The sequence below is a fragment of the Cherax quadricarinatus genome, chromosome 93 (assembly GCF_038502225.1).
Source record: "Cherax quadricarinatus isolate ZL_2023a chromosome 93, ASM3850222v1, whole genome shotgun sequence".
NCBI lineage: Eukaryota > Metazoa > Arthropoda > Malacostraca > Decapoda > Parastacidae > Cherax > Cherax quadricarinatus.
In genome coordinates, this window is record NC_091384.1 from 1,511,708 (window position 1) to 1,536,121 (window position 24,414).

The window sequence follows — 24,414 nt, forward strand, 5'->3', positions numbered from 1 at the left end:
AAATGTGTACCTCTTCAGTACAGGAAAGACTGTGCTATAACTTAAATTGCCAGACACATCATCTAAAGGGGACAAAAAGATACAAAACATCCAGGCCATGGGAAAACCTGGGTAGCCACAGCTACTCAAGAGGGAGAGGTTTTTTAGTGCCAGGAAGGAAAAAAAACTGGCAGGAAATGGCAGAAATCGTACACCAAATCCAGTCATTCCTGGAGTGGAACCACAGTCGATGGCCTCCACTCCAAACCAACAGATACCGATACTAATGCCGCAACCCCCCCCCCCCCCCGGTACCAACAATACCACCAGTCCGATGACATTCTTCTTTGCAAATATACAGGGTCTAAAGCCAGCAACAAACAACAAAATACCTTTCATCCGTGGACTGCTTGCAGAGGCAAAGGCAATGTTCGCGGCTTTCACTGAGACCCACATAAAGGATCACTTGGACAATGAAATATGGATCCCAGGTTACAACCTATACAGATGTGACAGAGTGAACAGGCAAAAAGGGGGGGGGTTGGCCTGTACATTGCAGAGTCACTTGTTTGCACAGAACTGCTTAATGCCTCAAATGATGTAGTGGAAGTTTTAGCAGTAAAGGTCGAGAACCAAAACCTAGTCATTGTGGTAGTCTACAAGCCTCCGGATGCAACATCCCAGCAATTCCAGGAACAGCTGTTAAAAATTGACCACTGTCTGGAAAATCTTCCAGCTCCTGCACCCAACATCTTGCTCCTGGGGGATTTCAACTTAAGGCACCTAAAATGGAGGAATATAGCAAATAATATTGTTGCAGTAATAACACCAGGAGGCAGCTCTGATGAAAACTCACACTCACACGAGCTTTTAAATCTCTGCACAAAATTCAATTTAAACCAGCAAATAATAGAGCCTACTAGACTGGAGAATACACTAGACCTCATCTTCACTAACAATGATGATCTGATAAGAAATGTCACCATATCAAAAACAATATACTCAGATCACAACATAATTGAGGTTCAGACATGTATGCGTGGAGCCCCAGACCGACAAAATGAGATTAGTCACGAGGGAGCATTCACCAAATTCAACTTCAATAACAAAAACATAAAGTGGGACCAAGTAAACCAAGTCCTAACCGATATAAGCTGGGAAGATATACTAAGCAACACAGACCCCAACTTATGCCTAGAACAGATTAACTTGGTGGCACTCGATGTATGCACAAGGCTTATTCCTCTAAGAAAAAGGAGGAGTAGATGTAAAATAGAAAGAGACAGGCGCTCTCTTTACAGGCGACGGAAAAGAATAACAGAGCGGCTAAAAGAGGTCAATATATCTGAAATGCGTAGGGAGACACTGGTCAGAGAAATAGCAAACATCGAACTTAAGCTAAAGGAATCTTATAGGAGTCAGGAATCGCGGGAAGAACTAAAAGCCATAAATGAAATCGAAAGAAACCCAAAGTATTTCTTCTCCTATGCCAAATCAAAGTCGAGAACAACGTCCAGTATTGGGCCCCTACTTAAACAAGATGGGTCCTACACAGATGACAGCAAGGAAATGAGTGAGCTACTCAAGTCCCAATATGACTCAGTTTTTAGCAAGCCACTAACCAGACTGAGAGTCGAAGATCAAAATTAATTTTTTATGAGAGAGCCACAGAATGTGGTTAACACAAGCCTATCTGATGTTATCCTGACGCCAAATGACTTCGAACAGGCGATAAATGACATGCCCATGCACTCTGCCCCAGGGCCAGACTCATGGAACTCCGTGTTCATCAAGAACTGCAAGAAGCCCCTATCACGAGCCTTTTCCATCCTATGGAGAGGGAGCATGGACACGGGGGTCGTCCCACAGTTACTAAAAACAACAGACATAGCCCCACTCCACAAAGGGGGCAGTAAAGCAACAGCAAAGAACTACAGACCGATAGCACTAACATCCCATATCATAAAAATCTTTGAAAGGGTCCTAAGAAGCAAGATCACCACCCATCTAGAAACCCATCAGTTACACAACCCAGGGCAACATGGGTTTAGAACAGGTCGCTCCTGTCTGTCTCAACTACTGGATCACTACGACAAGGTCCTAAATGCACTAGAAGACAAAAAGAATGCAGATGTAATATATACAGACTTTGCAAAAGCCTTCGACAAGTGTGACCATGGCGTAATAGCGCACAAAATGCGCGCTAAAGGAATAACAGGAAAAGTCGGTCGATGGATCTATAATTTCCTCACTAACAGAACACAGAGAGTAGTAGTCAACAGAGTAAAGTCCGAGGCAGCTACGGTGAAAAGCTCTGTTCCACAAGGCACAGTACTCGCTCCCATCTTGTTCCTCATCCTCATATCTGACATAGACAAGGATGTCAGCCACAGCACCGTGTCTTCCTTTGCAGATGACACCCGAATCTGCATGACAGTGTCTTTCATTGCAGACACTGCAAGGCTCCAGGCGGACATCAACCAAATCTTTCAGTGGGCTGCAGAAAACAATATGAAGTTCAACGATGAGAAATTTCAATTACTCAGATATGGTAAACACGAGGAAATTAAATCTTCATCAGAGTACAAAACAAATTCTGGCCACAAAATAGAGCGAAACACCAACGTCAAAGACCTGGGAGTGATCATGTCGGAGGATCTCACCTTCAAGGACCATAACATTGTATCGATCGCATCTGCTAGAAAAATGACAGGATGGATAATGAGAACCTTCAAAACTAGGGAGGCCAAGCCCATGATGACACTCTTCAAGTCACTTGTTCTATCTAGGCTGGAATATTGCTGCACACTAACAGCACCTTTCAAGGCAGGTGAAATTGCTGACCTAGAAAATGTACAGAGAACCTTCACGGCGCGCATAACGGAGATAAAACACCTCAATTACTGGGAGCGCTTGAGGTTCCTAAACCTGTATTCCCTGGAACGCAGGCGGGAGAGATACATGATTATATACACCTGGAAAATCCTAGAGGGACTAGTACCGAACTTGCACACGAAAATCACTCACTACGAAAGCAAAAGACTTGGCAGACGATGCAACATCCCCCCAATGAAAAGCAGGGGTGTCACTAGCACGTTAAGAGACCATACAATAAGTGTCAGGGGCCCGAGACTGTTCAACTGCCTCCCAGCATACATAAGGGGGATTACCAACAGACCCCTGGCAGTCTTCAAGCTGGCACTGGACAAGCACCTAAAGTCGGTTCCTGACCAGCCGGGCTGTGGCTCGTACGTTGGTTTGCGTGCAGCCAGCAGCAACAGCCTGGTTGATCAGGCTCTGATCCACCAGGAGGCCTGGTCACAGACCGGGCCGCGGGGGCGTTGACCCCGGAACTCTCTCCAGGTAAACTCCAGGTATGCATACACTTCCACCGGCTTAATGTCCGGTAGACAAGGTTTCGACCTGTTTTGGGGGAAGAAACGTCTTCAGTAGGAAGTGAGGCTCTCCGTCAAAGGGCGAAATTGACCCCTCGTCAGGTGAGCTTCGTAACCTGTCTGGGAAGGAACTTCAGATTGTGCTCCACCAGACAATCTAAATTCCATTAAGTTGAATGACTGTTATGGACAGATAATTGGGAGGTGAGGCTTGCTGGAGGTTTCCTTGTGTTACTGACGCACTGTTACCTCAGTGGCGGAGGTTGTGAGCCTTCCTGGAGGCTTCCTTGTGTTACTGACGCACTGTTACCTCAGTGGCAGAGGTTGTGAGCCTTCCTGGAGGCTTCCTTGTGTTACTGACGCACTGTTACCTCAGTGGCAGAGGTTGTGAGCCTTCCTGGAGGCTTCTGTGTGTTACTGACGCACTGTTACCTCAGTGGCAGAAGTTGTGAGCCTTCCTGGAGGCTTCTGTGTCTGACGCACTGTTACCTCAGTGGCGGAGGTTGTGAGCCTTCCTGGAGGCTTCTGTGTGTTACTGACGCACTGTTACCTCAGTGGCAGAGGTTGTGAGCCTTCCTGGAGGCTTCTGTGTGTTACTGACGCACTGTTACCTCAGTGGCAGAGGTTGTGAGCCTTCCTGGAGGCTTCTGTGTGTTACTGACGCACTGTTACCTCAGTGGCAGAGGTTGTGAGCCTTCCTGGAGGCTTCTGTGTGTTACTGACGCACTGTTACCTCAGTGGCGGAGGTTGTGAGCCTTCCTGGAGGCTTCTGTGTGTTACTGACGCACTGTTACCTCAGTGGCAGAGGTTGTGAGCCTTCCTGGAGGCTTCTGTGTGTTACTGACGCACTGTTACCTCAGTGGCAGAGGTTGTGAGCCTTCCTGGAGGCTTCTGTGTGCTACTGACGCACTGTTACCTCGGTGGCAGAGGTTGTGAGCCTTCCTGGAGGCTTCTGTGTGTTACTGACGCACTGTTACCTCAGTGGCAGAGGTTGTGAGCCTTCCTGGAGGCTTCCTTGTATTACTGACGCACTGTTACCTCAGTGGCAGAGGTTGTGAGCCTTCCTGGAGGCTTCTGTGTGTTACTGACGCACTGTTACCTCAGTGGCGGAGGTTGTGAGCCTTCCTGGAGGCTTCTGTGTGCTACTGACGCACTGTTACATCAGTAGCAGTAGTGAGACTTCCTGGAGGCTTCCAAGTGTTACTGAAGCACTGTTACTTCAGTATCAGTAGTTGTGAGCCTTCCTGGAGGCTTCCAAGTGTTACTGAAGCACTGTTACTTCAGTATCAGTAGTTGTGAGACTTCCTGGAGGCTTCCAAGTGTTACTGAAGCACTGTTACTTCAGTATCAGTAGTTGTGAGCCTTCCTGGAGGCTTCCAAGTGTTACTGAAGCACTGTTACTCAAGTAGCAGTAGTTGTGAGCCTTCCTGGAGGCTTCCAAGTGTTACTGAAGCACTGTTACTCAAGTAGGAAGCCCCAACCATCTTGCTGGAGGGTTAGGAGACGCAATACACGGTTTCTCAGGAGTAAATTGCTACCCTGAGCCCTGGTACTCGTTCAACGCACCTGTAACCTGTGATACAGGTTACTTCTTACCTGAGATGTAAGTTACCTATTACCTGACGTTCCTGTCATCACCTAGCAGACGTAGCGTCCTGATTTAGGAATTATCCAGCGACTGTTTCTATAAATTGCTTTGGTGTAGACAGGGTGACAGATGATTCAGAAAAAAAGTCGACTACGTTCTTGTGATAGACAGTCTATTAGGTACTTGTTGGATCAGGTGGTAGGGGAGGGTTAGGTGGGTGCTAAAGTAGGTTAGGTGGTTTGGTGCTGAAGTGAGGTGGGTGAGGGGTGTATAAGGAGTTGAGTGACTCAGTTGGTAGTGGACTCGACTCGCGCTCTGAGGGGCCGAGGTTCGATCCCTGGAAGAATTGTATATATATATATATATATATATATATATATATATATATATATATATATATATATATATATATATATATATATATATATATATATATATATATAGGGGTCGATATATCATATATATGGCCCCGTATATATATATATATATATATATATATATATATATATATATATATATATATATATATATATATATATATATATATATATATATATATATATATATATATATATATATATATATATATATATATATTTATATGTGTGTGTGTGTGGTGCCGAATAGGCAGATCTTGCGATCTTGGCTTAAATATCAACGTTCGTCTTGCCATATAGGACAAGTGAAAATTTGTGTATGCAATAATTTCGCCAAAATCATTCTGAACTTAACGATAAAAATATATTTGATTGTGTTTGTTTAGTATTAAATTATTGTAAACAAATCTAAACTATATTTAGTTGGGTTAGGCTAAAATAAATTGTTCTTGTTATAATAAGGTTAGGTAAGTTTTCTAAGATTCTTTTGGTGCAAAATTAAAATTTTTTACATTATCATTAATGAAAAAAATATATCTTTAAACGTATAAGAGAAAATTTTAGAAAGGACTTAATTTTAAAAGAGTTCTTGCTAATTGACCAGTTTTACATATTCGGCACGACACACACACACACACACACACACACACACACACACACACACACACACACACACACACACACACACACACACACACACACACACACAGATATATATATATATATAGATATATATATATATATATATATATATATATATATATATATATATATATATATAGTGTGTTAGTGTTAAGACATGTGTTGCAGATCACTCCTTTATTATAGACGTTTCTCTCATTCGTGAGCGAAACGTGGTCCAAAATTAAGGCTCAAACTGTCTACTTTTCTTGTGTTTACGATGTATAGGCTCACTGCCTGGTTTCCACTCCAGTCATGTCGTCTGAAGAGGGGCTCCTGATTAAAGGCCTCCTCCTCTTCCTTTTCTTTCTTGTCCTCCTTCTCCTCCTTCTCACACTCACCCAGCATCTTCTTCATCTCTCACAGGAGAGGAAGGAGCTCTGTAGGAATTACTTCGAGTGCTTCAGAGACGTCAACGAATGGAAGATCTTCAAGAGACATTGTCCACAAGATCTCCTCTATAGCTACGACAACAGGAGGTGTGAACGCACCCCAACAGGTAAGTACTGCGGACCGGTTACCGGTTACCGTGGACTATTATGTACTACGTAATTAAAAGGTCAATGGGATATAGCTACGACAATAAGAGGTAACTTGTAAGTACCGTGGACCGGTTACCGGTTACCGTGGACTAGTAGCTACTACGTAATTAAAAGGTCAATGGAATACAGCTACGACAATAGGAGGTAACCGGTAAGTATCTTGGACCGGTTACCGGTTACCGTGGACTAGTTGGGACTATGTAATTGAAAGATCAATGGAATACAGCTACGACGGCAGGTGTAAACGCACCCCAACCGGTAAGAGCCGTGGACCGGTTACCAGCTACCGGTTACCGGGAACTCGTAGACGGTGTAATCAGAGATCAGCGAGATACAGCCACCTGTAGATGCCTTTCCAGACCCCCCATAGCCATCATACTCGTTTTAAACATGTCTTTCACATGTACGCTAACCTGGAGACCTCGAAGCCTCTGGATATTTTCTACGCAGTGATCGTGGCTCCCCTGGAGCTTCCTTGGCTAGCACCTCTGGATGCCAATGGGTGGACTCGGGATCAATCCTGGTGTACAGTTAGTTGTTATCCTGAGGGATTCCATGTTAAGATTTCTGAATACTGTTTTTGTAATTATTATTATTATTATTATTATTATTATTATTATTATTATTATTATTATTATTATTATTATGAATAATTTATATCATATTTTTTTCATTTTTTCAGAGGCTGAAAAGTGCTAAACCCGAAAGACAACGATAAGCAACTGTACTGACCTATATGTGGGTGCGGGGGGTTCGAGTCACAGCTCCTGTGTGTGTGTGTGTGTGTGTGTGTGTGTGTGTGTGTGTGTGTGTGTGTGTGTGTGTGTGTGTGTGTGTGTGTGTGTGTGTGTGTGCGTGTGTGAACACTTACCTGAGAAGAACAAGTGCAAAACGAGGCTAACTTAGATTTTGTTATCCTCTAATAATCAATTAGATTTAGAAGAAGATATCAGAAAAAACTGATTTAGCAATAGAGTTGTAGACGAGCGAGACGAGCAGTCACCGAGGTGAAACCAGCTGTCACTGAAGTGAAACCAGCTGTCACTGAAGTGAAACCAGCTGTCACTGAAGCGAAAAGGGCGAAACATTTATTTTAAAGCCAGGGGGTCAGAGCAGCACCTGTTTCCCCTGTTTTAAGGCGTTTATCGACATGTTTTGCCCTTCCAGGGGGCTCTGGCGGGCGAAACATCTTAGTAAATGCCTTAAACACCCCCCTCCATAGGCTTCTTCAGCGGATATTTGGCAATTTCGACACATGTCCCTTTTGCAGTGGGTTTAAATCTGCCAGTGCCCAGTGAGTGGGCGAAATGTAGTGGGCATTTCCACTCTGTATATTCCCAGTGGGGCATTATTATTATTTAAGGATTGGGGATGATTAGCAATCGTAAATGAGTTGTGTAAATGATTATCTGTGTGTTATAGGCCTTTACAAATTATTTTTTTATGCTAATGAGATGTTAATCTGGCCCAGGACGACTCTGCTGTGTGTACTGTGTTGCGGGGGTTGAGCCATAGCTCCTGGCCCCGAGGTGTGTGTGTGTCTGTGTTGTTTTTACACGAAATTTGCTCCTTGTCTGTGTTTGTCTGTGTGTTTGGTCTTTGTTTCCTGATGTACCTTACAATAAAAGCAAATTTATGAGATATTTGCAATATCATTTTCCTCCCAGTGTCAAATATGTATGTAAATTTTGAATCATATCATTCACATGTACAAGAAATAGTATCGAACCCAGGACTGGCCCTTGTGGAACCCCACTCGACACGTGCGCCCACTTGGACCTTTGCTAGACAATGTATCGAATCCATGTCGAGTTAATATCGTTCAGGTTCAAAGCTATATACATCTCACAAATCACAGAATGGATAGAGACTTTGAGGGGCCTTGAGCTAGAGTACGACACAGCTAAGCTAGTGTGGGATTCGTCTGTAAAAAAAAGGTGCATGTGTGGTTACAGTGGTGGCCCATGCTAACCTCCCTATAGTGTATAGAAATATACATAGTTGGGTGAATCCTATGAGAGCCAGCTGGTACAGTGGTTAGCACACTGGCCTGTGAACTTTTGGGATCACTGAGAACCTTCAAAACTAGGGAGGCCAAGCCCATGATGACACTCTTCAGGTCACTTGTTCTATCTAGGCTGGAATATTGCTGCACTCTAACAGCACCTTTCAAGGCAGGTGAAATTGCCGACCTAGAAAATGTACAGAGAACTTTCACGGCGCGCATAACGGAGATAAAACACCTCAATTACTGGGAGCGCTTGAGGTTTCTAAACCTGTATTCCCTGGAACGCAGGAGGGAGAGATACATGATTATATACACCTGGAAAATCCTAGAGGGACTAGTACCGAACTTGCACACGAAAATCACTCACTACGAAAGCAAAAGACTTGGCAGACGATGCACCATCCCCCCAATGAAAAGCAGGGGTGTCACTAGCACGTTAAGAGACCATACAATAAGTGTCAGGGGACCGAGACTGTTCAACTGCCTCCCAGCACACATAAGGGGGATTACCAACAGACCCCTGGCAGTCTTCAAGCTGGCACTGGACAAGCACCTAAAGGCAGTTCCTGATCAGCCGGGCTGTGGCTCGTACGTTGGTTTGCGTGCAGCCAGCAGCAACAGCCTGGTTGATCAGGCGCTGATCCACCAGGAGGCCTGGTCACAGACCGGGCCGCGGGGGCGTTGACCCCCGAAACTCTCTCCAGGTAAACTCCAGGTAAACAGTGGACTGGGGTTATGAAATACAGGGATACCTGAGGTACAGTGGACTGGTGTTATACAATACTGGGATACCTTTCTGGAATAACTTAGGTACAGTGGACTGGTATACAATACTGTCCGCTGTCACTTGACTGGAGAGTAATTTTTCATCCTTAGGCTTCGTTTGCCCTCTCCGCGGACATATTTAACGGTTTTAATGGGAAGCCGGACGCTGTACTCAGGCAAGAGTGAAGGAGTCCCTCTCTTCAGCGCTAGGGTCCGCCTGAACTAAATGGGAACTGTTTGCTCCTGTTTTCTTGGCACTGGAAAATCTTTGCCAGAAATGTTCTACATGACTATGGGTTTTCTGCATGAACAATCAAACGTCATCCACCTCTGTACAAACATTGAGGTCCGTGGTTCGATCTCAGGTACGTGTTTCCCTAAGACATCTGCTATCACTGTTCACCTAGCAGTAAGTACCTGGGTATTACTCCGCTTACATCTCCTGTCTCTGTTCACCTAGCAGTAAAATAGGTACCTGGATGTTAGTCACCTTACTCCTGCTGTCCCTGTTCACCTAGTAGTAAAAAAGGTACCTGGGTGTTAGTCGACTGGTGTGGGTCACATCCTGGGTGTTAGTCGACTGGTGTGGGTCACATCCTGGGACAAAACTGACCTAATTTGTGGCTTTTTAGTATCGTATCCTGAAAAGGATGCCTACTGTTGGATGTGGGAATGATATTTAGGGTTGCAGTCCAGGTGGAGACTAAAAATCTGCCTTCAGTGGGTCTTGTAATGGGGGACCATTAATAATCAGTATGTTAAGTTGCATTCAATTCAATTCGAAGTTTATTCTCTATAAGGATTACAATGTTGAGTTTACAGAATTTGGTTATTGTGTGGTTTACATGTAGTAAAATAATGATTACAGAGTGTACCACTAGAACACCTAGCATGGCTAGGCATTATAGAGTGTACCACTAGAACACCTAGAATGGCTAGGCATTACAGAGTGTACCACTAGAACACCTAGCATGGCTAGGCATTTCGGGCAGACTTAGTTTAATTCTTAATTTTAAAATATTACAAATTATGAGGTAAGTTGGTATTATGGCTAAGTGACTAAATATTAGTTTGTGAGTTTAGCAATGTGAATGCTTTTGTTTTGGCACAGTACATAGTTTCAGTATTGGAGTATCACAGGATCCATTATTTTAAGACTGAGATTAATATTTCTGTTTATGGTCAAATGAGTGAGTGAGTGTAAGTGTGAACCACCAGGTGGTATTCGTGTAGTTAGTTGACGGGGTGTATCAGGGAGATCAGATGTTTTCTAATGGTAGTTTTGAAGGTGATGAATGTGTCTGCAGTTCTAGAGTTCTCAGGTAGGGTATTCCAGATTTTAGGGCCTTCGAAGGTTTCGTTTCAAACACCATGAAGTAGGTTTTGTCTATATTAAGAGTGAGTTTGTTGGTCGTCATACAAGTAGATATTTTTAGGAGCTTCTCGTTAATAAGCTTATTCAGGTACACATACAGTTACGTGTAACTGTATGTTATGTGTAGATTACCTTCCAGGATGACTCGAGTAAAGTCAGTCAAAGTGACTTATTTCCAGGTGTACTTTCTAAGTAACAATAAGAACTAATATCTTTATTTCTACAAGTACATGTACAAGGTATACGACCATAGCTGACATCAATTACATACTAATATATAGAAAGTCCCTTGTTATGCAGAGCATTACCTGCAAATTAGGTCAGTTTTGTCTCCAGGTAAACTCCAGATGCGACCCACATCAGTCCACTAACACCCAGGTACCTATTTTACTGATGGGGAACATAGACAACCGGTGTAAGGAATCACGCCCAATGTTTCTATCCCCACCGGGAATCGAACCCGGACACTCACCTTGTGGAACGAGAGCTTCAGCCACAAGGCCACGGGCAACTGTAAGTGTACTGATGTGTTCTTGTGCCTACAGAGGCTTATACACGAATATAAATAAGTCACTTTGACTTTTGAGTTACTCTGGGTAATTTACACTATATAATAACTGCACTTATGCGTAACTGTGCCTAAACGGGGCCCCGTGACCTGGCTGGCAAAGCTTTCGCTTCACACGCTGAGTGTCCGGGTTCGATTCCCAGCAGGGGTAGAAACAATCGACGCGTTTCCTTACACCTGTTGTCCTGTTCACCTAGCAAGTAGGTACCTGCGTGTTAGTAGACTGGTGTGGGAGATAAGATTGAAGGACCACAATGGAAATAAGACAGACAGTCCTCGATGACATTGATTTTCTTGGATTATCCTAAGTGGCTAACCCTCCCTACCCTGGGTTATCCTGGATGGCTAACCCTCCCTACCCTGGGTTATCCTGGCTGGCTAACCCACCCTACCCTGGGTTATCCTGGCTGGCTAACCTTCCCTACCCTGGGTTATCCTGGGTGGCTAACCCTCCCTGCCCTGGGTTATCCTAGCTGGCTAACCCTCCCTACCCTGGTTTATCCTGGCTAGCTAACCCTCCCTACCCTGGGTTATCCTGGCTGGCTAACCCTCTCTACCCTGGGTTATCCTGGGTGGCTAACCTTCCCTACCCTGGGTTATCCTGGATGGTTAACCCTCCCTACCCTGGGTTATCCTGGCTGGCTAACCCTCCCTACCCTGGGTTATCCTAGCTGGCTAACCTTCCCTACCCTGGGTTATCCTGGCTGGCTAACCTTCCCTACCCTGGGTTATCCTGGCTGGCTAACATTCCCTACCCTGGGTTATCCTGGCTGGCTAACCTTCCCAACCCCGGGTTATCCTAGCTGGCTAACCATCTCTACCCTGGGTTATCCTGGCTGGCTAACCCTCCCTACAAAGGGTTGTCCTGGCTGGCTAACCCTCCCTACCCTGGGTTATCCTGGCTGGCTAACCCTCCCTACCCTGGGTTATCCTGGCTGGCTAACCCTCCCTACCCTGGGTTATCCTAGCTGGCTAACCCTCCCTACCCTGGGTTATCCTAGCTGGCTAACCCTCCCTACCCTGGGTTATCCTAGCTGGCTAACCCTCCCTACCCTGGGTTATCCTAGCTGGCTAACCTTCCCTACCCTGGGTTATCCTGGATGGCTAACCCTCTCTAACCCTGGGTTATCCTAGCTGGCTAACCCTCCCTACCCTGGGTTATCCTAGCTGGTTAACCCTCCCTACCCTGGGTTATCCTAGCTGGCTAACCCTCCCTACCCTGGGTTATCCTAGCTGGCTAACCCTCCCTACCCTGGGTTATCCTAGCTGGCTAACCCTCCCTACCCTGGGTTATTCTAGCTGGCTAACCCTCCCTAACCCTGGGTTATCCTAGCTGGCTAACCCTCCCTACCCTGGGTTATCCTAGCTGGCTAACCCTCCGTACCCTGGGTTATCCTGGCTGGCTAACCCTCCCTACCCTGGGTTATCCTAGCTGGTTAACCCTCCCTAACCCTGGGTTATCCTAGCTGGTTAACCCTCCCTACCCTGGGTTATCCTAGCTGGCTAACCCTCCCTACCCTGGGTTATCCTAGCTGGCTAACCCTCCCTACCCTGGGTTATCCTGGCTGGCTAACCCTCCCTACCCTGGGTTATCCTAGCTGGCTAACCCTCCCTACCCTGGGTTATCCTGGCTGGCTAACCCTTCCTATCCTGGCTGGCTAACCCTCCCTTCCCTGGGTTATCCTAGCTGGCTAACCCACCCTAACCCTGGGTTATCCTAGCTATCTAACCCTCCCTAACCCTGGGTTATCCTAGCTATCTAACCCTCCCTAACCCTGGGTTATCCTAGCTGGCTAACCCTCCGAGGTTAAAAATCCCAACAAAATTATATCTTAAATCTACTCCTGGGTTTATAAGGGCTCCTGACAGCTTATAAATAAGCCGTTAATGGCCTTTATAAACCCGAGAAGAAGAAGTCGCTGCAGAAGGCAGTCTCCTTCAGGAGAAGAAAATAAGTAAATTACAAGTGTCCTGAAGAAGAGGAGCCTTGATAGACACGTCTCCTGAAGAAGAGGAGTCCAGATAGACATATCCTGAAGGAGAAGACGTGATAGACAGACTTCCTGAAGAAGAAGAAGAAGCTTAAAGACGTATCTGAAGGAGTCTTGGCAAGAATTTTATCAGTTATCAATGTTATCTTGTCTAGTCAGCGCTGTATACCCCTTGTGGTTTAGTGCTTCTTTTTGATTATAATAATAATCTGGTCTAGGATCATGTCATCTTAATATTATCTATTATTTTTTGACTTCTGCCTATATGTTGTATAATCCTCCGGGTTTAGCGCTTTCCCTTAATAATAATAATAATAATAATGTTCTGCCTATATAATAATTTAACAAATTTTCTTTACAGGTTTTTAAGGCCTATATTTTTTTTTGTAGTTTTAGACTTTTTTTTAGTGACCTCCCTCAAGGGGGCTCTTGATCCGTGGAGGTGGATTTATCCTTCCCTTGGATCAAATCTTATCCTCAGTGCCTCCCCCCCCCCTGGTTTATGGCCCCTGTGGGTGTAGCCACAGTTATTATTATCATAAGTAAGCGCTAAACCCTTAAGGGTCATACAGCGCTGCCCTGAGGGTGTAGCCACAGTTATTATTATCATAAGTAAGCGCTAAACCCTTAAGGGTCGTACAGCGCTGCCCTGTGGGTGTAGCCACAGTTATTATTATCATACCCCTCAAGGAAGGCTCCTTGATGTTGGTGAGGGGCTCTTGATTTAGGGAATTGGATCTGTGCTCCAGTTCCCCGAATTAAGCCTGAATGCCTTCCACATCCCCCCCCCAGGCGCTGTATAATCTTCCGGGTTTAGCGCTTCCCCCTTGATTATAATAATAATAATATTATTATCATAAGTAAGCGCTAAACCCCTAAGGGTCGTACAGCGCTGCCCTGTGGGTGTAGCCACAGTTATTATCATTAAGCGCTAAACCCCTAAGGGTCGTACAGCGCCGCCCTGGGGGTGTAACCACAAGCGTCATTATGTTTAACGTCACGTCATGCTGGTCTTTTTTTTTTAACTTAACAGTATTTTATTACATGTAAAATTTGCTATTGTTATTATTAAGAACCCCCCCTGATTCTGGACCAAAATTGGTCCGTTGCGGACCATCGTCAAGTCACAGTTGATTTAACAATGGTCCTGATTTTGTTCAGATTTTTAACCCCGGAGGGTTAGCCACCCAGGATAATCCAAGAAAGTCAGTGCGTCATCGCTGACTGTCTGTCTTATTTCCATTGTGGTCCTCAGTCTTGTCCCCCAGGGTGTGACCCACACCAGTCAACTAACACCCAGGTACCTACTTGCTGCTAGGTGAACAGGACAACAGGTGTAAGGAAACACATCGAATTGTTTCCACCCTTCAGGGAATTCAACCCGGGCCCTCCATGTGTGAAGCAAGAGCTTTGCCAGCCAGGCCATGGACCAAAACATCATCCACCTGCCGGAAGGCAATAGTATTTTCACCATTTTGCGTATCATGTGGTGCCTCACCCTCTGGGGGGACGGTCCTTGATGCCAAGGAATTGGCCCTGTGCACCCCTTTGTTGGGTTGAACCTGAATGCCTCCCATCCCTCCAGGCACTATAAGACCCATATGGGTTTAACAACATTTTGAACATATAAGAAAAACTTAATAAGCTATGTCAAGTGCTTAAGTAGTGTGTAAGCATCAGGATTAGTCTGCCCAAAATACACAGCATCGTAGTGGGTTTCTTTTATGCTTAACAGTACAGTGGTCCCTCAATTATCGTCCATAATCCGTTCCTAGAAGTGGGACTATTATCGAAATGGACAATTTACTAATCAATTTTCCCCATAAGAAATAATGTAAATTCAATTAATCCGTTCCTGACACCCAGAAGTATTAAAACAAAAAATTTTTTTTACATTAAATATAGATGTAGTAGATAAACAATACAATGGGACATGATGAATTAAACATTAACAGAATAACACTTACCTTTATTGGCGATTCTTCTTTGTGTATGGAAGACTGGAGAATGAGACTGATTGGATGAATTACTGTTTGGAAGGGGAATCCCCTTCCATCAACACCTCGGGTACCAATTGCTTTTCTGGGGTTACTTCTCTTCTCTGTTTCTCATGCAACTGCCTAGCCTTTTCACAAATAAGCGATGTCATAAGACTATCTCCTGCTAATTGATTCTCATTTATCCACACCAATAATAACTTCTCAACATCTTCAAGTGCTGGTGATCTCATTTTTGTCAGCATATTCACCCCCTTTGCAACAACAACATCCTTGATTTCCTTTTTCTTGGCTATGATGGAAGATATGGTTGTACGGGATTTGTTATACATCCTGGCCAGTTCGCCCACACGTACGCCACTATCATATTGTTCAATGATGTTTTTCTTAAATTCAGTCGTATTTCTCACCTTCTTTACCAAAGGCTTGGCACTAGGAGCTTTCTTTGGAGCCATGGTAGCTTATTTAGCACTTAAATAACTTGCAAGCACTAAAATAAATGGAATATTATGAAATATTTCGCTGGAGCACGTGAGGGGACCATCGCTCACTGGTAAACAATGGCACACTGGCTGGGAAGGAAAGGCTGAGGTGGCTCAGAGCGTGAGTACGCCTCCGGGACGAAGGACTATTAGCGAGTTACCGGACCATTTGCGAGCCAGTATTTTGACGAAAAAACAGGACTATTTCCGAAATGGACGACTTTCACGCCGGACGATTATTGAGGGACCACTGTATTTTATTACACGTAAACGACACTTTGTACACTTCAGAAAAGAAATAGTTATATCCAGCCTTTGAGTGCTATATGACCCTTGTAGGTTTGTAGCTTAGTTATGATTGCAATAATAATAATACAGTAATTAGAAGTAATAATTATATTTTTTACAGAACATGCAAGTTGCAAGTTGCAGATGGCTGGGTGCAACATGTGTCAGGAATCTAGCAAGAGTTTCCTCTGGCTCGGTGTTCCACTGCAGTGATGGGAGTCGATGTTATGCTCATACTTCCCCAGTTACGAACTTTCCGAAATGTGAACTAACATCCAAGAGGTAAAAAAAAGCTTCTTTTGTTGATAAGATTTTTTTTTCAAGGACGTCAATGGAATTAACCACTTTGACCTTTTTGAGTTATCCTGGAGGATAATTTACACTATGTATGATATTTGTACTTATGTGTGCTTGTACCTGGGTAAAGTTACACACTGGCCATCTCCCGCTAAGGCACGGCGACCCGACAAAGAAACACTTTCACCATCATTCACTCTATTACTGCCTTGCCAGAGGTACATAAATACTACCATTTAGATGCCACTCCAAACAGGAAATATATACAGGCAGGCCCCGTTTTACAGCCCTTTCCTTTACAGCATTTCGCTAATACAGCAGTTCACAGTTGTACCCATTCTTCATTTATTCAGATTTCTTACAATCAGAATATTGCTGCACACTAACAGCACATTTCAAGGCAGGTGAAATTGCTGACCTAGAAAATGTACAGAGAACCCTCATGGCACACATAACTGCGATAAAGCACCTCAATTACTGGGAAACGCTTGAAGTTCCTAAACCTGTATTCCCTGGAATGCAGGCGGGAGCGATACATGATTATATACACTTGGAAAATCCTAGAGGGACTAGTACCAAACTTGCACACAAATCACTCACTATGAAAGCAAAAGACTCGGCAGACAATGCAATGTCCCCCCAATGAAAAGCAGGAGTGCTACTAGTATGATAAGAGACAACACAATAAGTGTGAGGGGCCCAAGACTGTTCAGCTGCCTCCCAGCATACATAAGGGGGGATTACCAATAAACCCCTGGCTGTCTTCAAGCAGGCACTGGACAGGCACCTAAAGTCAGTACCGGACCAGCCAGGCTTTGGGTCGTATGTTGGACTGTGTGCAGCTAGCAGTAACAGCTTGGTTGATCAGGCCTTGGTCCACCATGAGGCCTGGTCACAGACCGGGCCGCAGGGGCGTTGGCCCCCAGAATTCTCTCCAGGTATATTCACCACTCACTATAATCTAAGGACGAAAATCTTTTAGTGTGTGTACTGTATATGCATTTTTTAGGCCTAGCTCTATTGCTCACTTAATATTATGCATTTTTTGGGCCTAGCTCTGTTGCTCACTTACTATATGATGGTGTAGACAAGTCAGGCCTTATTGTGCTGTAATGCGAAAATCACTTTACATCAGTAGCTCGGAACTTAACCTGCTGTATAAGTGGACTCCAGAAAAACGTTCAAAGACCGGGGCAATGTTTTTTTCTCTTTTTCTGAGCAAAATTGTTCAGACTCCGGTATGTTCGAACACCCCCGTCAAGGGAGGTTCCTTGACGCTGGTGAGGGGCTCTTGATCTAGGGAATTAGATCTGTGCTCCAGTTCCCCGAATTAAGTGTGAATACCTTCCATCCCCCCCCCACATGCACTGTATAATCCTACAGGTTTAGCGCTCATGATTATAACAATAATGTTCGAACACCAAGGTTCCACTGTACACATAATACCTTTCAAGGGGAGGATCCTTGATGCTGACAAAGGGATTTTGATCTGAGAAATCAGAGCTTCCTTACCCTTCCTCAGATCGAACTTAATTGCCTCCCATTCCCCAGATATTGTCTAGTAATCTTTACAGTTTCATCACTTGCCTGTGAAAATAGTAAGTTGTTTTATGAAGCTATTCTGTACTTAGTGGAATTTTTTTCAAAAGTAATTGAAGAAAAAACGCTTCTAGAAGTGAATTGTATGTGCTGTGAAGGCCTTTTAAGTGCTGTTAAATTTAATAGTATGTCTTGTGAAGGTTTTTTACATGCTGTTAAATTTAATAATGCATGCTGTGAAGGCTGTTTTATGTGCTGTAATAATGTTCTCTATATAGCATTGAAAACATTGACTTATATACGTTCCATAAAAAATGATGTATGTACTCTGCTTAATATGTGTACCTTTGAAGGTATCTGTACATGTGTACTTTTGAAGGCATCTGTACTTATGTACAGTGGAACCTCAAAAATCGAATGTATCACATATCGAATGTTTCAAAAATAGGACCATTTTTTCGGACAAACTGTGTCCCTATTATCAAACGCGCCCCTATTTTCGGACCACCGGGTACGGGACCTGTCTGCTGGCCCGCTCTGTCCGCGTCCCCGCGCAGGTGCCGTGAGCAGTCTAGCTTTGTTTATGCTTGAGTAAACACTAACCTGCGCTCTCATTCACGCATTTTACGATTATTTCGTTGTGTTTAGTGCTTGTGGGACTGTGAAATAAGCTGCCATGGGGCCAAAGAAACTTGCTAGTGGTACCCCTGTGGTAAAGAAAGTGAGAAACACCATAGATGTGAAGAAGGAAATAATACAGAAGTATGAGAGTGGTGTGAGACTTGTTGAGCTTGCCAGGAAGTATGGGAAAAACAAGTCGACCATCGGTTCTATCCTGTCAAAGAAAGAACAAATCAAGGAAGCTGATGTTGCGAAAGGTGTTAATAGAGGGAGTGGATGAGGTGCCTTCTTCAAAGATTAAGGAGATTTGTGCCAAGTGGAATGATGTCCAAATGTTTGTGCAGAAGTACCACCCTGAGCAAGCTGAAACAAGCCATCTTTGCGACAAGTTCAGTGACAGAACCATGTCCTATTTTAGGGAAATGTTAAAGAGGCACCAGAAACAGAGGACTGTGGACAGTTATTTTGTGAGACAGGGGTCCAGTGACTCTCAAGCTGGTCCTAGTGGCATTAAAAGACAGAGAAGGGAAGTAACCCCAGAGAGGGCTTTACCGGAAGTCCTCATGGAGGGGGATTCTCCTCCCAAACACTAACCCCAACTCCCTCTCTCCTCCTCCCTATCTTCCAGATGCCATCACCAGTCTTCAGTAAAGGTAAGTAAAAATGTTATTTTATATGTATTTTTTTTTTTTTTTTTTTTTTTTTTTTTTTTTTTTTTTTTTTTTTTTCAACAAGTCGGCCGTCTCCCACCGAGGCAGGGTGACCCAAAAAAGAAAGAAAATCCCCAAAAAGAAAATACTTTCATCATCATTCAACACTTTCACCACACTCGCACATTATCACTGTTTTTGCAGAGGTGCTCAGAATACAACAGTCTAGAAGCATAAACATATAAAGATACACAACATATCCCTCCAAACTGCCAATATCCCAAACCCCTCCTTTAAAGTGCAGGCATTGTACTTCCCATTTCCAGGACTCAAGTCCGACTATATGAAAATAACCGGTTTCCCTGAATCCCTTCACTAAATATTACCCTGCTCACACTCCAACAGATCGTCAGGTCCCAAGTACCATTCGTCTCCATTCACTCCTATCTAACACGCTCACGCACGCTTGCTGGAAGTCCAAGCCCCTTACCCACAAAACCTCCTTTACCCCCTCTCTCCAACCCTTTCGAGGACGACCCCTACCCCGCCTTCCTTCCCCTATAGATTTATATGCTTTCCATGTCATTCTACTGTGATCCATTCTCTCTAAATGACCAAACCACCTCAACAACCCCTCTTCTGCCCTCTGACTAATACTTTTATTAACTCCACACCTTCTCCTAATTTCCACACTCCGAATTTTCTGCATAATATTTACACCACACATTGCCCTTAAACAGGACATCTCCGCTGCCTCCAACCGTCTCCTCGCTGCTGCATTTACCACCCAAGCTTCACACCCATATAAGAGTGTTGGTACTACTATACTTTCATACATTCCCTTCTTTGCCTCCATAGATAACGTTTTTTGACTCCACATATACCTCAACGCACCACTCACCTTTTTTCCCTCATCAATTCTATGATTAACCTCATCCTTCATAAATCCATCCGCCGACACGTCAACTCCCAAGTATCTGAAAACATTCACTTCTTCCATACTCCTCCTCCCCAATTTGATATCCAATTTTTCTTTATCTAAATCATTTGACACCCTCATCACCTTACTCTTTTCTATGTTCACTTTCAACTTTCTACCTTTACACACATTCCCAAACTCATCCACTAACCTTTGCAATTTTTCTTTAGAATCTCCCATAAGCACAGTATCATCAGCAAAAAGTAACTGTGTCAATTCCCATTTTGAATTTGATTCCCCATAATTTAATCCCACCCCTCTCCCAAACACCCTAGCATTTACTTCCTTTACAACCCCATCTATAAATATATTAAACAACCATGGTGACATTACACATCCCTGTCTAAGACCTACTTTTACCGGGAAGTAGTCTCCCTCTCTTCTACACACCCTAACCTGAGCCTCACTATCCTCATAAAAACTCTTTACAGCATTTAATAACTTACCACCTATTCCATATACTTGCAACATCTGCCACATTGCTCCTCTATCCACTCTATCATATGCCTTTTCTAAATCCATAAATGCAATAAAAACTTCCCTATCTTTATCTAAATACTGTTCACATATATGCTTCAATGTAAACACCTGATCTACACATCCCCTACCCACTCTAAAACCTCCTTGCTCATCCGCAATCCTACATTCTGTCTTACCTCTAATTCTTTCAATTATAACCCTACCGTACACTTTTCCTGGTATACTCAGTAAGCTTATTCCTCTATAATTTTTACAGTCTCTTTTGTCCCCTTTCCCTTTATATAAAGGGACTATACATGCTCTCTGCCAATCCCTAGGTACCTTCCCCTCTTTCATACATTTATTAAACAAAAGTACCAACCACTCCAACACTATATCCCCCCCTGCTTTTAACATTTCTGTCATGATCCCATCAGTTCCAGCTGCTTTACCCCCTTTCATTTTACGTAATGCCTCACGTACCTCCCCCACACTTACATTCTGCTCTTCTTCACTCCTAAAAGATGGTATACCTCCCTGACCAGTGCATGAAATTACTGCCTCCCTTTCTTCCTTAACATTTAAAAGTTCCTCAAAATATTCTCGCCATCTACCCAATACCTCCATCTCCCCATCTACTAACTCCCCTACTCTGTTTTTAACTGACAAATCCATATTTTCCCTAGGCTTTCTTAACTTGTTTAACTCACTCCAAAATTTTTTCTTATTTTCATTAAAATTTCTTGACAGTGCCTCTCCCACTCTATCATCTGCTCTCCTTTTGCACTCTCTCACCACTCTCTTTACCTTTCTTTTACTCTCCATATACTCTGCTCTTCTTATAACACTTCTGCTTTGTAAAAACCTCTCATAAGCTACCTTTTTCTCTTTTATCACACCCTTTACTTCATCATTCCACCAATCACTCCTCTTTCCTCCTGCCCCCACCCTCCTATAACCACAAACTTCTGCCCCACATTCTAATACTGCATTTTTAAAACTATTCCAACCCTCTTCAACCCCCCCACTACTCATCTTTGCACTAGCCCACCTTTCTGCCAATAGTCGCTTATATCTCACCCGAACTTCCTCCTCCCTTAGTTTATACACTTTCACTTCCCTCTTACTTGTTGTTGCCACCTTCCTCTTTTCCCATCTACCTCTTACTCTAACTGTAGCTACAACTAAATAATGATCCGATATATCAGTTGCCCCTCTATAAACATGTACATCCTGGAGCCTACCCATCAACCTTTTATCCACCAATACATAATCTAATAAACTACTTTCATTACGTGCTACATCATACCTTGTATATTTATTTATCCTCTTTTTCATAAAATATGTATTACTTATTACCAAATTTCTTTCTACACATAGCTCAATTAAAGGCTCCCCATTTACATTTACCCCTGGCACCCCAAATTTACCTACTACTCCCTCCATAACATTTTTACCCACTTTAGCATTAAAATCCCCAACCACCATTACTCTCACACTTGATTCAAAACTCCCCACGCATTCACTCAACATTTCCCAAAATCTCTCTCTCTCCTCTACACTTCTCTCTTCTCCAGGTGCATACACGCTTATTATAACCCACTTTTCACATCCAATCTTTATTTTACTCCACATAATCCTTGAATTAATACATTTATAGTCCCTCTTTTCCTGCCATAGCTTATCCTTCAACATTATTGCTACTCCTTCTTTAGCTCTAACTCTATTTGAAACCCCTGACCTAATCCCATTTATTCCTCTCCACTGAAACTCTCCCACCCCCTTCAGCTTTGTTTCACTTAAAGCCAGGACATCCAGCTTCTTCTCATTCATAACATCCACAATCATCTCTTTCTTATCATCTGCACAACATCCACGCACATTCAGACTTCCCACTTTGACAATTTTCTTCTTCTTATTCTTTTTAGTAATCTTTACAGGAAAAGGGGTTACTAGCCCATTGTTCCCGGCATTTTAGTTGACTTTTACAACACGCATGGCTTACGGAGGAAAGATTCTTATTCCACTTCCCCATGGATATAAAAGGAAAATTAATAAGACCAAGAACTATTAAGATAAAATCAAAGAAAACTCAGATGAGTGTGTATAAATAAATGTGTACATGTATGTGTAGTGTGACCTAAGTGTAAGTAGAAGTAGCAAGACATGCCTGTAATCTTGCATATTTATGAGACAGACAAAAGACATCAGCAATCCTACCATCATGTAAAACAATCACAGGCTTCGTTTTACACTCACTTGGCAGGACGGTAGTACCTCCCTGGGTGGTTGCTGTCTACCAACCTACTACTATTATGTATTACTATACATAATTAAAAACTATAGTATTTGTTGTATGTAAAACTGTAATTAATCTCTATAAAATGTATTTTTTGTGTGAATATTTTTGGGTTTCTGGAACGGATTAATTGTATTTCCATTATTTCTTATGGGAAATATTGCTTCGAATTTCATACTTTTCGAATTTAGAACTAGCTCCTGGAACGGATTAAGTTCGATTTTTGAGGTTCCACTGTACGTATTTTTGAAGTTATCTGTATGTGTGTACATTTGAAGATACACCTACCATCTGACTTACGACCTGCTCGACTTACGACCATTTGACTTATGACCGTGTTTTTTATTCCAAATTTCTGGGAAATAAACAAGTATTTGTGTTGTACACAGTGTTTATCCTAAACCTTACAGTATAAAATACAGTACTAACAGCATAAAAAGTAAAGTAAAACATGAAATACCAAAATAAAACAATAAAATAAAGTCATTACAAAAATGTTTTGTTGATATTCAGTAGTAAAGTTCAACTTACGACCATTTCGACTTACGACCGGTTTCTCGGAGCCGAACTCGGTCGTAAGTCGGATGGTAGGTGTATCTGTATTTAACGTGTGTGTACTTCTGATGGTATCTGTACATGTGTACTTCTGATGGTATCTGTACATGTGTACTTTTGATGGTATCTGTACTTTTGATGGTATATGTACTTATGTACTTTTGAAGGTATCCAGTGACGAGGGGTCAGTTCAGCCAGATCACTGGAGACGACATCAACTTCTTCGTCAATCTCCTGGGTTCCCACCGTACTATAACCGATGCAGCGGAACTCGAAGGTCCCAACACTGACTGGCTGGGGATAGTCCGAGGATCCTCGGCGACCCTCCTCAAGCCCAAGACCACTGAGGAAGTCTCAGCAATTTTGTCATACTGCAACAAGCGTAAATTAGCAGTGTGCCCCCAGGGTATGTCACCCATACACGAGGCTCCTGTCTTATTCATCTCCTCAGTTTTGTTAGCTAATGTATATTTATCTGTTGTTGATTTTATAGTAGCTTACCATTCAAGGGAGGTGTGAATTGATGCTAATGAAGTGCTCTTGATTCAAGGAACTGGTGTTATACTCCCCTTCCTTGGATCAAATTTAATTACCCCCAGACAGAGTACAGTGGACCCCCGGTTAACGAACTTTTTTCATTCCAGTAGTATGTTCAGGTGCCAGTACTGACCGAATTTGTTCCCGTAAGAAATATTGTGAAGTAGATTAGTCCATTTCAGACCCCCAAACATACACGTACAAACGCACTTACATAAATACACTTACATAATTGGTCGCATTTGGAGGTGATCGTTAAGCGGGGGTCCACTGTATTAGACGTGTAGAATACAGACAGAGCTCGCTTTACAGCACTTTGCTTTACGGTGTTTCGCTAATACAGCAGTTTTCATTTACAGTGGACCCTCGACTAACGATGTTAATTGGTACCCGAGAACGAATATCGTTAGTCGAGTTTTTTTATCGTTAGTCGAGGCAACAT

The 24,414-nt window shown here is 43.3% G+C and overlaps 2 protein-coding genes across 2 annotated transcripts in view; both read left to right on the forward strand.

The window, feature by feature from the left end:
- Window positions 1-7,402, forward strand: part of LOC138855405 (uncharacterized) — a 32,524-nt gene extending 25,122 nt beyond the window's left edge. The window contains exons 6-7 of the mRNA XM_070104579.1: window positions 6,387-6,519; window positions 7,245-7,402. Of these exons, the coding sequence (XP_069960680.1) occupies window positions 6,387-6,519; window positions 7,245-7,261 (150 nt within the window). The 3' untranslated portion in view covers window positions 7,262-7,402. The remainder of the gene's footprint in view (window positions 1-6,386; window positions 6,520-7,244) is intronic.
- A 5,791-nt stretch (window positions 7,403-13,193) lies between these two features.
- Window positions 13,194-24,414, forward strand: part of D2hgdh (D-2-hydroxyglutaric acid dehydrogenase) — a 45,299-nt gene continuing 34,078 nt past the window's right edge. The window contains exons 1-3 of the mRNA XM_070104581.1: window positions 13,194-13,386; window positions 16,158-16,318; window positions 23,603-23,841. Of these exons, the coding sequence (XP_069960682.1) occupies window positions 16,161-16,318; window positions 23,603-23,841 (397 nt within the window). The 5' untranslated portion in view covers window positions 13,194-13,386; window positions 16,158-16,160. The remainder of the gene's footprint in view (window positions 13,387-16,157; window positions 16,319-23,602; window positions 23,842-24,414) is intronic.